The 15,564-nt window shown below is 65.6% G+C and overlaps 1 protein-coding gene across 3 annotated transcripts in view; it reads right to left on the reverse strand.

Moving 5' to 3' along the window:
• PIGQ (phosphatidylinositol glycan anchor biosynthesis class Q) overlaps positions 1 to 15,564 on the reverse strand; it is a 62,487-nt gene that overhangs the window by 10,918 nt on the left and 36,005 nt on the right. For all 3 annotated transcript variants that reach the window (XM_068147259.1, XM_068147261.1, XM_068147260.1), the window contains exon 7: positions 4,724 to 4,835. In XM_068147259.1, the coding sequence (XP_068003360.1) occupies positions 4,724 to 4,835 (112 nt within the window). The remainder of the gene's footprint in view (positions 1 to 4,723; positions 4,836 to 15,564) is intronic.

The raw sequence follows: 15,564 nt of genomic DNA on the forward strand, positions 1-15,564 counted from the left end.
AGCTCCCTCAGCTGCTCCTCCCCAGTCCCTTCCCCAGCTCTCTTGCCCTCCTATGGGACTGCTGCAGCCAAATGTGGAAGGGCTCCAAGAGGAGGAACTTTGGGAGGGCATTTTGTAGAGAACTGGGAAGAGGTTTTGCTCCTCCTTGTTGCAGCAGGGGAGGCAGGTGGGGAGAAGCTGCCAAAGGGTGGCTGAGGAGCAGTCCCAGCAGCAGCAGCAGCAGCTGGCTGGGCAGTCCAGCCCAGCCACAGCACTTCTGCCTCTTGCTCAGTGGGGAAGTGGGAGGCAGAAGGAAGCTGGAGGTACTGGGGTGGGGGGAACAGCACTGAAGGGATGGTGGAGAAGCATCCAGAGGGCAGCAGGAGTCATCAGCTCCTCTGCTCACACAAAAAGGGATTCTTACCCTGGGCCAGCCCAGTTGCCTCCAGTCTAACTGATTCCAGCTGGGAGGATGCAGCTTTCTGGCCCATGGGGATCAGCCTCTTCAGTTTGCACTCACCACCCCCAGCAGCCAGAGGCCACAGGGCACTGCCACTGCTGCAAAGAGAGCTCCCAGCTGGGCTCTGCTATGACAGGAAACAACCCAGGCAGCAACAGCATCAGCAGCCCAGCTCCTGTACAGCATGGCCAGAAGCAGACCACAACCCAGCCTCCCCTCCACACAGCAGCTGCTCCTGCCCTGCTCTGGAGCAGCTCCAGAGAAGGGGCTGGTGAGGAGCAGCTGAGGGAGCTGGGGGTGTGGAGCCTGGAGAAGAGGAGGCTGAGGGAGACCTCCTTGATCTCTGCAGCTCCCTGAGAGGAGGCTGCAGCCAGCTGGGGCTTGGGCTCTGCTCCCTAGGGACAGAAGGAGAGGCAATGGCCTCAAGCTGCCCCAGGGGAGGTTTGGGTTGGATATTAGAAGAAACTTCTCTGGTAGGGTTGTGAAAGCCTGGCCCAGGCTGCCCAGGGGGGTGGCTGAGTCCCCATCCCTGGAGGGGTTCCCAGGAGGCAGAGCTGTGGTGCTGAGGGCCATGGCCCAGCCCCAGCCTTAGTGGAGTTAGAGAGTGGTTGGAGGAGCTCAGACAGATTCTGTGCTTCTATAACAGCCCCAGAAGTCTTTGAAGGTCTGCTTTGGAAGTCTCCTCCCCCCCAGGACAGTGACAGAGCTCTCACTGCTCTGCAGAGCAGCAGGATGAGGCCTGAGGGCCAAACCAATTCTCCTCCAAGCACACAGGGATGGAGCCCTGGTGCCAACTGCCTCCCTGGCACAGAGCCCTTCAGCCAGCAGTGAGAAAGGCAAAGAGCTGCTGGGCTGTGGGGCAGGAGCTGCACTGGAGGGAGAGGCACTGGGGCCTGGAAGGCACTGGAGGAGCAGCTCAGGCTCTGTGGAGCTTTTCCACAGCATCTCAGGAACTCAAGGAGGGCTTGAAGGGTTTGACAAAAAGCTGGAGGAGAAGGAGTGGGCCAGGCTCCAGCACAGTGTGAATGAAGCAGAGCCTTTTAATAGCAGCTCCAGCAGGGCTGTTACTGTGGCAACACTGCTGGGCACCACTTCCCAGCCCACCTCCCTCCCCCAGACCCTCTCCCATGCTCCAGGAGCTGCCAGCATCTGCAGCACCCACTGCAGCTCACCCAGGGCTCTTTGCAGGCACTCAGCACCAGCCAGAATTAGGAATCTGTAGTGTCTGGAGAGGAGAAGGCTGCAGGGAGACCTCAGAGCAGCCTCCCAGTGCCTGGAGGGCCTCCAGGAGAGCTTGGGAGGGACTTGGGACAAGGGCTGGGAGAGACAATGGCTTTGAGCTGGGAGAGAGGAGACTGAGAGTGGAGAGGAGGAAGAAATTGTTTGCAGTGAGGCTGGGGAGACTCTGGCCCAGGCTGCCCAGGGAGGCTGTGGCTGCCTCCTGCCTGGAGGTGTTCAGGACCAGGCTGGATGAGGCTCTGAGCAAGCTGTGCTGGTGGGAGGGGTCCCTGCCCATGGCAGGGGAGTTGGAGCTGGGTGATCTTGAAGCTCCCTTCCAACCCAACCCATTCTAGGATTCCAGGCAGGGGTGCTGCAGGGCAGCACAGCTGCTGTGCTCTTGCTGCAGCTCTGATTGCAACCAAAGGGTTTGGTTGCAGAGCCACAGATGCAGAGTGTAGGATCTGCACTTGTTCAGGGCAGCACAAAGGCATCCAAGAGCCATGGAAAAAGGAACTGGAACTGGATGTGCAACAGAAGCTCAGGAGGAATTGGGGAGATGTTTATCAAGGCACTGGCAGAGGCTGCCCAGGGAGGTGGTGGAGTCCCCATGCCTGGAGGGGTTGCAGAACCCTGTGGCCATGGCAGCTGGGGCCAGGGTTTGGTGGCCATGGTGGGGTTGGACTGGCTGCTCTGGGAGGGCTTTTCCAGCCCAACCAACTCTCTGACCCTGTGAAGCTGTGCTGCGTCTGGCTGGGCTGGAGTTTGATTTCCTCACAGTGGCTCTTGTGGTGCTGTGTGCTCCATCTGGAGTGCTGCAGCCTCACTGCTGTGTGGGCAGGAGGAGGGAGGGGCTGCAGGCACTGCTGAGCTCAGAGCACTGGGGATCATGATGCTCTGCCAGGAGCAAAGTGCATCCAGCTCCAAGTGTTGAGAGGAGGAGAACACTGTGGTGGAATCATCAGGACTTTCAGCAAGGGAAGTGGAGATGGTTGGGGTGTGGGGGTTGGGGCTCTCAGCAGTCTCCCCTAGAAGGTCTTTTCCAACCTGGGTAACTCTATTCAATTCTATTCAATTCCATGTTCCCTGCTGAGTGCAGGGAGCTTGGACTGGGTGAGCTGTAAAGGTCCCTTCCAACCCAGACCACTCTGGGACTCTATGCAGCATCCCCTGGCTTCTGTCTCCATACTCTGGGGAGCACAAAGAAGAGTGAGGCCAGCAGCTCAAGGGAGGTTCTCCTCCCCATCTACTCTGCCCTGGTGAGTGCACATCTGGAGTCCAGGTCTGAGCCCCCTCAGTTTAAGAGGGCAGGGATGTACTAGAAAGTGTAGAATGAAGGGCCTGGAACATCTGTGTGAGGAGCACAGGCTGAGAGCCCTGGGGCTGAGAGCCTGGAGAGGAGAAGGCTGAGAGGGAACCTTGTTAATGTTTACAAACATCTGAGGGGTGGGGGCCAGGAAGGGGCCAGGCTGGGGTCAGTGCTGCCCTGTGATGGGACAAGGAGCAAGGCACACAAACTGGAGCCCAGGAATTCCCACCTCAGCAGGAGGAGAAAGCTGTTTGGTGTGAGGCTGCTGGAGGCCTGGAGCAGGCTGCCCAGAGAGGTTGTGGAGTCTGCTGGTGTGGAGACTTTCATAGAATCATAGAATCAAACAGCTTGGAACAGACCTCAGAGGTCACCAAGTCCAAGCTGTCACCCAGCACCTCCTGACAGCTAACCCATGGCTCCCAGTGCCACATCCAAGCCTCTGTGGAACACCTCCAGGGATGGGGACTCCACCACCTCCCTGGGCAGCACATCCCAGGGGCCAATTCCTCTTGCTGGGAAGAACTTTCTCCTCACCTCCAGCCTGAACCTCCCCTGGCACAGCTTGAGACTGTGTCATCTTGTTCTGCTGCTGGCTGCCTGGGAGCAGAGCCCAACCCCCACCTGGCTCCAACCTCCCTGCAGGGAGTTGCAGAGAGCAAGAAGGTCTCCCCTGAGCCTCCTCTTCTCCAGGCTAAGCAACCCCAGCTCCCTCAGCCTCTCCTCACAGGGCTGTGCTCCAGACCCCTCCCCAGCTTTGTTGCCCTTCTCTGGACACCTTCAAGTCTCTCAATGTCCTTCTTGAGCTGAGGAGCCCAGAGCTGGACACAGGACTCCAGTGCAGAGCCTGGGCTGCAGCAAGAGAAGTGTGGCCAGCAGGGCCAGGGAGGGGATTCTGCCCCTCTGCTCCACTCTGCTGAGACCACAGCTGGAGCTCTGGGGCCAGTTCTGGAGCCTCTGTGCCAGGAAGGCTCTGGAGGGGCTGGAAGGTGTCCAGAGCAGGGCCAGGAGGAGGAGCAGAGGGCTGGAGCTGCTCTGCTGTGAGCAAAGCCTGAGAGTGCTGGGGTTGTGAAGGCTGGAGAGGAGAAGGCTCCCAGGAGACCTCCTTGTGGCCTTCCAGGATCTGCAGGGGGCTCCAGGAAAGCTGGGGAGGGACTTTGGAGGGGGTCAGGGAAGGATAGGACTGGGGGGGATGGAGCAGAAGTAGAAGTGGGGAGATTGAGATTGGCTGTGAGGAAGAAGTTGTTGGCCAGGAGGGTGGTGAGAGCCTGGCCCAGGTTGCCCAGGGAGGTGGTGGCAGCCTCCTGCCTGGAGGTGTTTGCAGCCAGGCTGGAGGTGGCTGTGAGCAAGCTGCTGTGGTGTGAGGTGTCCCTGCCCATGGCAGGGGGTTGGAGCTGGCTGAGCCTTGAGCTCCCTTCCAGCCCTGAGCATTCTGTGACTCTCTGATTCTAGTCCCAATGATCTCCAGGACAGCTGTGTCAGCTCCTCAGCAGGCTGAACCTCAGACAAAGCTTGATCAGGAGGGCTGCAGGTGTCTCTCTGATGCTGACAGATCAGGCTGGGGTCACCCTCCCACGGCCATGCCAGTGTCAGGTCCCTGCAGTGGGATCTGCTCTCAACTCCTTTCCGTGACTCTCTGCTCTGCACCGCTGGGATCTCACTGCCATGTGCCAGCAGGGTTCCTGCCCTCATTCACCACCCAGTGGGCCCCGAGCCGGGGGGAGGAGCGCGGGGGGGGAGCGGCTGCAGCCCGGCAGTACCTGGTCCAGGTCGTAGGAGCAGGAGTCGACGCGCTGCCGCAGCACGTTCCACTTCTTGCCGCGGAACAGGCGCCACAGCGAGGCCAGCCCGCAGACCTTCAGGTGGTACAGCCTGCAGAGAGAGGAGGCACAGCCTCAGAGCTGCAGGCACCATGGCCATGATGCAGGCACCACAGCCCTGCCAGCACCACAGCCCAGCCGCAGGCACCACAGCCCCGCTGCAGACACCACAGCCCAGCTGCAGGCACCACAGCCCCGCTGCAGGCACCACAGCCCTGCTGCAGACACCACAGCCCCAATGCAGGCACCACAGCCCCAATGCAGGCACCACAGCCCCAATGCAGGCACCACAGCCCAGCTGCAGGCACCACAGCCCCGCTGCAGGCACCACAGCCCTGCTGCAGACACCACAGCCCCGCTGCAGGCACCACAGCCCAGCCGCAGGCACCACAGCCCAGCTGCAGACACCACAGCCCCGCTGCAGACACCACAGCCCCGCTGCAGGCACCACAGCCCTGCTGCAGACACCACAGCCCCGATGCAGACACCACAGCCCCAATGCAGGCACCACAGCCCCAATGCAGGCACCACAGCCCAGCTGCAGACACCACAGCCCAGCTGCAGGCACCACAGCCCCGCTGCAGGCACCACAGCCCTGCTGCAGACACCACAGCCCCAATGCAGGCACCACAGCCCCAATGCAGGCACCACAGCCCCGCTGCAGACACCACAGCCCCGCTGCAGACACCACAGCCCCGCTGCAGGCACCACAGCCCAGCTGCAGACACCACAGCCCCAATGCAGGCACCACAGCCCCAATGCAGGCACCACAGCCCTGCCAGCACCACAGCCCAGCCGCAGGCACCACAGCCCAGCTGCAGGCACCACAGCCCAGCTGCAGACACCACAGCCCAGCTGCAGGCACCACAGCCCCAATGCAGACACCACAGCCCAGCTGCAGGCACCACAGCCCAGCTGCAGGCACCACAGCCCCAATGCAGGCACCACAGCCCCAATGCAGGCACCACAGCCCAGCTGCAGACACCACAGCCCAGCTGCAGGCACCACAGCCCCGCTGCAGGCACCACAGCCCTGCTGCAGACACCACAGCCCCAATGCAGGCACCACAGCCCCAATGCAGGCACCACAGCCCCGCTGCAGACACCACAGCCCCGCTGCAGACACCACAGCCCCGCTGCAGGCACCACAGCCCAGCTGCAGACACCACAGCCCCAATGCAGGCACCACAGCCCCAATGCAGGCACCACAGCCCAGCTGCAGGCACCACAGCCCCAATGCAGGCACCACAGCCCAGCTGCAGGCACCACAGCCCCGCTGCAGGCATCACAGCCCCAATGCAGGCACCACAGCCCAGCTGCACCACAGCCCAGCTGCAGGCACCACAGCCCCGCTGCAGGCATCACAGCCCCAATGCAGGCACCACAGCCCAGCTGCAGGCACCACAGCCCCAATGCAGGCACCACAGCCCAGCTGCAGGCACCACAGCCCCGCTGCAGGCACCACAGCCCAGCTGCAGACACCACAGCCCCAATGCAGGCACCACAGCCCAGCTGCAGACACCACAGCCCCAATGCAGACACCACAGCCCCAATGCAGGCACCACAGCCCAGCTGCAGGCACCACAGCCCCAATGCAGGCACCACAGCCCCGCTGCAGGCACCACAGCCCCAATGCAGGCACCACAGCCCAGCTGCAGGCACCACAGCCCCGCTGCAGGCACCACAGCCCAGCTGCAGGCACCACAGCCCCAATGCAGGCACCACAGCCCAGCTGCAGGCACCACAGCCCCAATGCAGGCACCACAGCCCCGCTGCAGGCACCACAGCCCCGCTGCAGGCACCACAGCCCCACTGCAGGCACCACAGCCCAGCTGCAGACACCACAGCCCCAATGCAGGCACCACAGCCCAGCTGCAGGCACCACAGCCCAGCTGCAGGCACCACAGCCCCGCTGCAGGCATCACAGCCCAGCTGCAGGCACCACAGCCCCAATGCAGGCACCACAGCCCCAATGCAGGCACCACAGCCCAGCTGCAGGCACCACAGCCCAGCTGCAGGCACCACAGCCCTGCTGCAGGCACCACAGCCCCGCTGCAGGCACCACAGCCCCAATGCAGGCACCACAGCCCCGCTGCAGGCACCACAGCCCAGCTGCAGGCACCACAGCCCAGCTGCAGGCACCACAGCCCCAATGCAGGCACCACAGCCCCGCTGCAGGCACCACAGCCCCAATGCAGGCACCACAGCCCCGCTGCAGGCACCACAGCCCAGCTGCAGGCACCACAGCCCAGCTGCAGGCACCACAGCCCCAATGCAGGCACCACAGCCCAGCTGCAGGCACCACAGCCCAGCTGCAGACACCACAGCCCAGCTGCAGGCACCACAGCCCAGCTGCAGGCACCACAGCCCCAATGCAGGCACCACAGCCCAGCTGCAGGCACCACAGCCCCAATGCAGGCACCACAGCCCCAATGCAGGCACCACAGCCCCAATGCAGGCACCACAGCCCAGCTGCAGGCACCACAGCCCCAATGCAGGCACCACAGCCCAGCTGCAGGCACCACAGCCCCGCTGCAGGCACCACAGCCCCAATGCAGGCACCACAGCCCAGCTGCAGGCACCACAGCCCCAATGCAGGCACCACAGCCCCAATGCAGGCACCACAGCCCCGCTGCAGGCACCACAGCCCCAATGCAGGCACCACAGCCCCAATGCAGGCACCACAGCCCAGCTGCAGGCACCACAGCCCCGCTGCAGACACCACAGCCCAGCTGCAGGCACCACAGCCCAGCTGCAGGCACCACAGCCCCAATGCAGACACCACAGCCCAGCTGCAGGCACCACAGCCCCAATGCAGGCACCACAGCCCAGCTGCAGACACCACAGCCCCAATGCAGGCACCACAGCCCCAATGCAGGCACCACAGCCCCGCTGCAGGCACCACAGCCCAGCTGCAGACACCACAGCCCCAATGCAGGCACCACAGCCCCAATGCAGACACCACAGCCCCAATGCAGGCACCACAGCCCCAATGCAGGCACCACAGCCCAGCTGCAGACACCACAGCCCAGCTGCAGGCACCACAGCCCCGCTGCAGGCACCACAGCCCTGCTGCAGACACCACAGCCCCAATGCAGGCACCACAGCCCCAATGCAGGCACCACAGCCCAGCTGCAGGCACCACAGCCCAGCTGCAGGCACCACAGCCCCAATGCAGGCACCACAGCCCCAATGCAGGCACCACAGCCCAGCTGCAGGCACCACAGCCCAGCTGCAGGCACCACAGCCCCGCTGCAGGCACCACAGCCCCGCTGCAGGCACCACAGCCCAGCTGCAGGCACCACAGCCCAGCTGCAGGCACCACAGCCCCAATGCAGACACCACAGCCCCAATGCAGGCACCACAGCCCCAATGCAGACACCACAGCCCAGCTGCAGGCACCACAGCCCAGCTGCAGGCACCACAGCCCCGCTGCAGGCACCACAGCCCAGCTGCACCACAGCCCAGCTGCAGGCACCACAGCCCAGCTGCAGACACCACAGCCCAGCTGCACCACAGCCCAGCTGCAGGCACCACAGCCCAGCTGCAGGCACCACAGCCCAGCTGCAGACACCACAGCCCAGCTGCACCACAGCCCAGCTGCAGGCACCACAGCCCCGCTGCAGGCACCACAGCCCTGCTGCAGACACCACAGCCCCAATGCAGGCACCACAGCCCCAATGCAGGCACCACAGCCCCAATGCAGGCACCACAGCCCAGCTGCAGGCACCACAGCCCCAATGCAGGCACCACAGCCCCGCTGCAGACACCACAGCCCCGCTGCAGACACCACAGCCCCGCTGCAGGCACCACAGCCCAGCTGCAGACACCACAGCCCCAATGCAGGCACCACAGCCCTGCCAGCACCACAGCCCAGCCGCAGGCACCACAGCCCAGCTGCAGGCACCACAGCCCAGCTGCAGACACCACAGCCCAGCTGCAGGCACCACAGCCCCAATGCAGACACCACAGCCCAGCTGCAGGCACCACAGCCCAGCTGCAGGCACCACAGCCCCAATGCAGGCACCACAGCCCCGCTGCAGGCACCACAGCCCCAATGCAGACACCACAGCCCAGCTGCAGGCACCACAGCCCAGCTGCAGGCACCACAGCCCAGCTGCACCACAGCCCAGCTGCAGGCACCACAGCCCAGCTGCAGGCACCACAGCCCCAATGCAGACACCACAGCCCAGCTGCAGGCACCACAGCCCAGCTGCAGGCACCACAGCCCAGCTGCAGGCACCACAGCCCAGCTGCAGGCACCACAGCCCAGCTGCAGACACCACAGCCCAGCTGCAGGCACCACAGCCCCGCTGCAGGCACCACAGCCCCGCTGCAGGCACCACAGCCCCGCTGCAGACACCACAGCCCCAATGCAGACACCACAGCCCCGCTGCAGGCACCACAGCCCCAATGCAGACACCACAGCCCCAATGCAGGCACCACAGCCCCAATGCAGGCACCACAGCCCAGCTGCAGACACCACAGCCCAGCTGCAGGCACCACAGCCCCAATGCAGACACCACAGCCCAGCTGCAGGCACCACAGCCCAGCTGCAGACACCACAGCCCAGCTGCAGACACCACAGCCCCGCTGCAGGCACCACAGCCCCGCTGCAGGCACCACAGCCCCAATGCAGGCACCACAGCCCCAATGCAGACACCACAGCCCAGCTGCAGACACCACAGCCTAGCTGCAGGCACCACAGCCCAGCCACAGGCACCACAGCCCAGCCACAGGCACCACAGCCTAGCTGCAGGCACCACAGCCCAGCTGCAGGCACCACAGCCCCAATGCAGACACCACAGCCCCGCTGCAGGCACCACAGCCCCAATGCAGACACCACAGCCCAGCTGCAGGCACCACAGCCCAGCTGCAGGCACCACAGCCCAGCTGCACCACAGCCCAGCTGCAGGCACCACAGCCCAGCTGCACCACAGCCCAGCTGCAGGCACCACAGCCCAGCTGCAGGCACCACAGCCCCAATGCAGGCACCACAGCCCAGCTGCAGGCACCACAGCCCAGCTGCAGACACCACAGCCCAGCTGCAGGCACCACAGCCCAGCTGCAGGCACCACAGCCCCAATGCAGGCACCACAGCCCAGCTGCAGGCACCACAGCCCAGCTGCAGGCACCACAGCCCAGCTGCAGGCACCACAGCCCAGCTGCAGGCACCACAGCCCCAATGCAGGCACCACAGCCCCAATGCAGACACCACAGCCCTGCTGCAGACACCACAGCCCAGCTGCAGACACCACAGCCCCAATGCAGGCACCACAGCCCAGCTGCAGACACCACAGCCCTGCTGCAGGCACCACAGCCCCGCTGCAGGCACCACAGCCCCAATGCAGGCACCACAGCCCAGCTGCAGGCACCACAGCCCCAATGCAGGCACCACAGCCCCGCTGCAGGCACCACAGCCCAGCTGCAGGCACCACAGCCCCAATGCAGGCACCACAGCCCCAATGCAGGCACCACAGCCCCGCTGCAGGCACCACAGCCCCAATGCAGGCACCACAGCCCAGCTGCAGGCACCACAGCCCCGCTGCAGGCACCACAGCCCCAATGCAGGCACCACAGCCCCAATGCAGGCACCACAGCCCAGCTGCAGGCACCACAGCCCCAATGCAGGCACCACAGCCCCAATGCAGGCACCACAGCCCAGCTGCAGGCACCACAGCCCCAATGCAGGCACCACAGCCCCAATGCAGGCACCACAGCCCCAATGCAGGCACCACAGCCCCAATGCAGACACCACAGCCCCGCTGCAGGCACCACAGCCCAGCCGCAGGCACCACAGCCCAGCTGCAGACACCACAGCCCAGCTGCAGGCACCACAGCCCCAATGCAGGCACCACAGCCCCAATGCAGGCACCACAGCCCCAATGCAGACACCACAGCCCAGCTGCAGGCACCACAGCCCCGCTGCAGGCACCACAGCCCTGCTGCAGGCACCACAGCCCAGCTGCAGGCACCACAGCCCCAATGCAGGCACCACAGCCCCAATGCAGGCACCACAGCCCCGCTGCAGGCACCACAGCCCAGCTGCAGGCACCACAGCCCAGCTGCAGGCACCACAGCCCAGCTGCAGGCACCACAGCCCCAATGCAGGCACCACAGCCCTGCTGCAGGCACCACAGCCCAGCTGCAGGCACCACAGCCCCGCTGCAGGCACCACAGCCCCAATGCAGGCACCACAGCCCAGCTGCAGGCACCACAGCCCCGCTGCAGGCACCACAGCCCAGCTGCAGACACCACAGCCCCAATGCAGGCACCACAGCCCCAATGCAGGCACCACAGCCCCAATGCAGGCACCACAGCCCAGCTGCAGGCACCACAGCCCCAATGCAGGCACCACAGCCCCAATGCAGGCACCACAGCCCAGCTGCAGGCACCACAGCCCAGCTGCAGGCACCACAGCCCTGCTGCAGACACCACAGCCCCAATGCAGGCACCACAGCCCCGCTGCAGGCACCACAGCCCAGCTGCAGGCACCACAGCCCCGCTGCACCACAGCCCCAATGCAGGCACCACAGCCCAGCTGCAGGCACCACAGCCCCAATGCAGGCACCACAGCCCCAATGCAGGCACCACAGCCCTGCTGCAGACACCACAGCCCCGCTGCAGGCACCACAGCCCAGCTGCAGGCACCACAGCCCAGCTGCAGACACCACAGCCCCAATGCAGGCACCACAGCCCAGCTGCACCACAGCCCAGCTGCAGGCACCACAGCCCAGCTGCAGGCACCACAGCCCAGCTGCAGACACCACAGCCCCAATGCAGGCACCACAGCCCAGCTGCACCACAGCCCAGCTGCAGGCACCACAGCCCCGCTGCAGGCACCACAGCCCCGCTGCAGGCACCACAGCCCCAATGCAGGCACCACAGCCCAGCTGCAGGCACCACAGCCCAGCTGCAGACACCACAGCCCCAATGCAGGCACCACAGCCCAGCTGCACCACAGCCCAGCTGCAGGCACCACAGCCCCGCTGCAGACACCACAGCCCAGCTGCAGGCACCACAGCCCAGCTGCAGACACCACAGCCCCAATGCAGGCACCACAGCCCAGCTGCAGGCACCACAGCCCCAATGCAGGCACCACAGCCCCAATGCAGGCACCACAGCCCCAATGCAGGCACCACAGCCCAGCTGCAGGCACCACAGCCCCAATGCAGGCACCACAGCCCCAATGCAGGCACCACAGCCCAGCTGCAGGCACCACAGCCCAGCTGCAGGCACCACAGCCCTGCTGCAGACACCACAGCCCCAATGCAGGCACCACAGCCCCGCTGCAGGCACCACAGCCCAGCTGCAGGCACCACAGCCCCGCTGCACCACAGCCCCAATGCAGGCACCACAGCCCAGCTGCAGGCACCACAGCCCCAATGCAGGCACCACAGCCCCAATGCAGGCACCACAGCCCAGCTGCAGGCACCACAGCCCCGCTGCAGACACCACAGCCCCAATGCAGGCACCACAGCCCTGCTGCAGACACCACAGCCCCAATGCAGGCACCACAGCCCCGCTGCAGGCACCACAGCCCAGCTGCAGGCACCACAGCCCCGCTGCAGACACCACAGCCCCAATGCAGGCACCACAGCCCTGCTGCAGACACCACAGCCCCGCTGCAGGCACCACAGCCCAGCTGCAGGCACCACAGCCCAGCTGCAGACACCACAGCCCCAATGCAGGCACCACAGCCCAGCTGCACCACAGCCCAGCTGCAGGCACCACAGCCCAGCTGCAGGCACCACAGCCCCAATGCAGGCACCACAGCCCCAATGCAGGCACCACAGCCCCAATGCAGGCACCACAGCCCAGCTGCAGGCACCACAGCCCCAATGCAGGCACCACAGCCCCAATGCAGGCACCACAGCCCAGCTGCAGGCACCACAGCCCAGCTGCAGGCACCACAGCCCTGCTGCAGACACCACAGCCCCAATGCAGGCACCACAGCCCCGCTGCAGGCACCACAGCCCAGCTGCAGGCACCACAGCCCCGCTGCACCACAGCCCCAATGCAGGCACCACAGCCCAGCTGCAGGCACCACAGCCCCAATGCAGGCACCACAGCCCCAATGCAGGCACCACAGCCCTGCTGCAGACACCACAGCCCCGCTGCAGGCACCACAGCCCAGCTGCAGGCACCACAGCCCCGCTGCAGGCACCACAGCCCAGCTGCAGGCACCACAGCCCCGCTGCAGGCACCACAGCCCCAATGCAGGCACCACAGCCCTGCTGCAGACACCACAGCCTCGCTGCAGGCACCACAGCCCCAATGCAGGCACCACAGCCCAGCTGCAGACACCACAGCCCCACTGCAGACACCACAGCCCAGCTGCACCACAGCCCAGCTGCAGACACCACAGCCCAGCTGCAGACACCACAGCCCAGCTGCAGGCACCACAGCCCAGCTGCAGGCACCACAGCCCCGCTGCAGGCACCACAGCCCCAGCTGCAGGCACCACAGCCCAGCTGCAGACACCACAGCCCCAATGCAGGCACCACAGCCCAGCTGCAGACACCACAGCCCCAATGCAGGCACCACAGCCCAGCTGCAGGCACCACAGCCCAGCTGCAGGCACCACAGCCCCAATGCAGGCACCACAGCCCAGCTGCAGGCACCACAGCCCAGCTGCAGACACCACAGCCCAGCTGCAGGCACCACAGCCCCAATGCAGGCACCACAGCCCAGCTGCAGGCACCACAGCCCCAATGCAGGCACCACAGCCCCACTGCAGGCACCACAGCCCCAATGCAGGCACCACAGCCCCAATGCAGGCACCACAGCCCAGCTGCAGGCACCACAGCCCTGCTGCAGGCACCACAGCCCAGCTGCAGGCACCACAGCCCCGCTGCAGGCACCACAGCCCAGCTGCAGGCACCACAGCCCAGCTGCAGGCACCACAGCCCAGCTGCAGACACCACAGCCCCAATGCAGACACCACAGCCCCAATGCAGGCACCACAGCCCTGCTGCAGACACCACAGCCCCAATGCAGGCACCACAGCCCAGCTGCAGGCACCACAGCCCCAATGCAGGCACCACAGCCCAGCTGCAGGCACCACAGCCCCAATGCAGACACCACAGCCCCAATGCAGGCACCACAGCCCTGCTGCAGACACCACAGCCCCAATGCAGGCACCACAGCCCAGCTGCAGGCACCACAGCCCCAATGCAGGCACCACAGCCCAGCTGCAGGCACCACAGCCCAGCTGCAGGCACCACAGCCCCGCTGCAGGCACCACAGCCCAGCTGCAGACACCACAGCCCCAATGCAGGCACCACAGCCCTGCCAGCACCACAGCCCCGCTGCAGGCACCACAGCCCAGCTGCAGGCACCACAGCCCAGCTGCAGGCACCACAGCCCCAATGCAGGCACCACAGCCCAGCTGCAGACACCACAGCCCAGCTGCAGGCACCACAGCCCAGCCACAGGCACCACAGCCCAGCTGCACCACAGCCCAGCTGCAGGCACCACAGCCCTGCTGCAGGCACCACAGCCCAGCTGCACCACAGCCCAGCTGCAGGCACCACAGCCCCGCTGCAGACACCACAGCCCCAATGCAGGCACCACAGCCCAGCTGCAGACACCACAGCCCAGCTGCAGACACCACAGCCCAGCTGCAGGCACCACAGCCCAGCCACAGGCACCACAGCCCAGCTGCACCACAGCCCAGCTGCAGGCACCACAGCCCAGCTGCAGGCACCACAGCCCTGCTGCAGGCACCACAGCCCAGCTGCAGGCACCACAGCCCCGCTGCACCACAGCCCAGCTGCAGACACCACAGCCCAGCTGCAGACACCACAGCCCAGCTGCAGGCACCACAGCCCAGCCACAGGCACCACAGCCCAGCTGCACCACAGCCCAGCTGCAGGCACCACAGCCCAGCTGCAGGCACCACAGCCCAGCTGCAGGCACCACAGCCCCGCTGCACCACAGCCCAGCTGCAGACACCACAGCCCAGCTGCAGACACCACAGCCCAGCTGCAGGCACCACAGCCCAGCCACAGGCACCACAGCCCAGCTGCACCACAGCCCAGCTGCAGGCACCACAGCCCAGCTGCAGGCACCACAGCCCAGCTGCAGGCACCACAGCCCAGCTGCAGGCACCACAGCCCCGCTGCACCACAGCCCAGCTGCAGGCACCACAGCCCCGCTGCAGGCACCACAGCCCAGCTGCAGACACCACAGCCCTGCTGCAGACACCACAGCCCCGCTGCAGACACCACAGCCCTGCTGCAGGCACCACAGCCCAGCTGCAGGCACCACAGCCCAGCTGCAGGCACCACAGCCCCGCTGCAGGCACCACAGCCCAGCTGCAGACACCACAGCCCTGCTGCAGACACCACAGCCCTGCTGCAGACACCACAGCCCCACTGCAGGCACCACAGCCCTGCTGCAGACACCACAGCCCAGCTGCAGACACCACAGCCCCAATGCAGGCACCACAGCCCCGCTGCAGGCACCACAGCCCCGCTGCAGGCACCACAGCCCCGCTGCAGGCACCACAGCCCCGCTGCAGGCGCCACAGCCCCAATGCAGGCACCACAGCCCAGCCACAGGCACCACAGCTCCTTGCCTGCTCCCTCAGCGCCTCCACAGAACCCGAGGCGGCTGAAGGAACCCAGCCCCGAGCGATGCAGATCCAACCCGAGTGGGGCTGGCCCCTGGCACAGGAGGCACAGGCTGTGGCAGCCAGCCCTGGGCCTCAGGAGGGCAAAGGCTGTGCCATGCCATGCCCCAGGGCTGTGCGAGGCTCCTGCTTTCTGCCCCTGCTGA

Source organism: Melanerpes formicivorus, unplaced genomic scaffold, assembly GCF_026170545.1.
Source record: "Melanerpes formicivorus ecotype bairdi unplaced genomic scaffold, bMelFor1.0.p_v2 SCAF_14, whole genome shotgun sequence".
Taxonomy (NCBI): domain Eukaryota; kingdom Metazoa; phylum Chordata; class Aves; order Piciformes; family Picidae; genus Melanerpes; species Melanerpes formicivorus.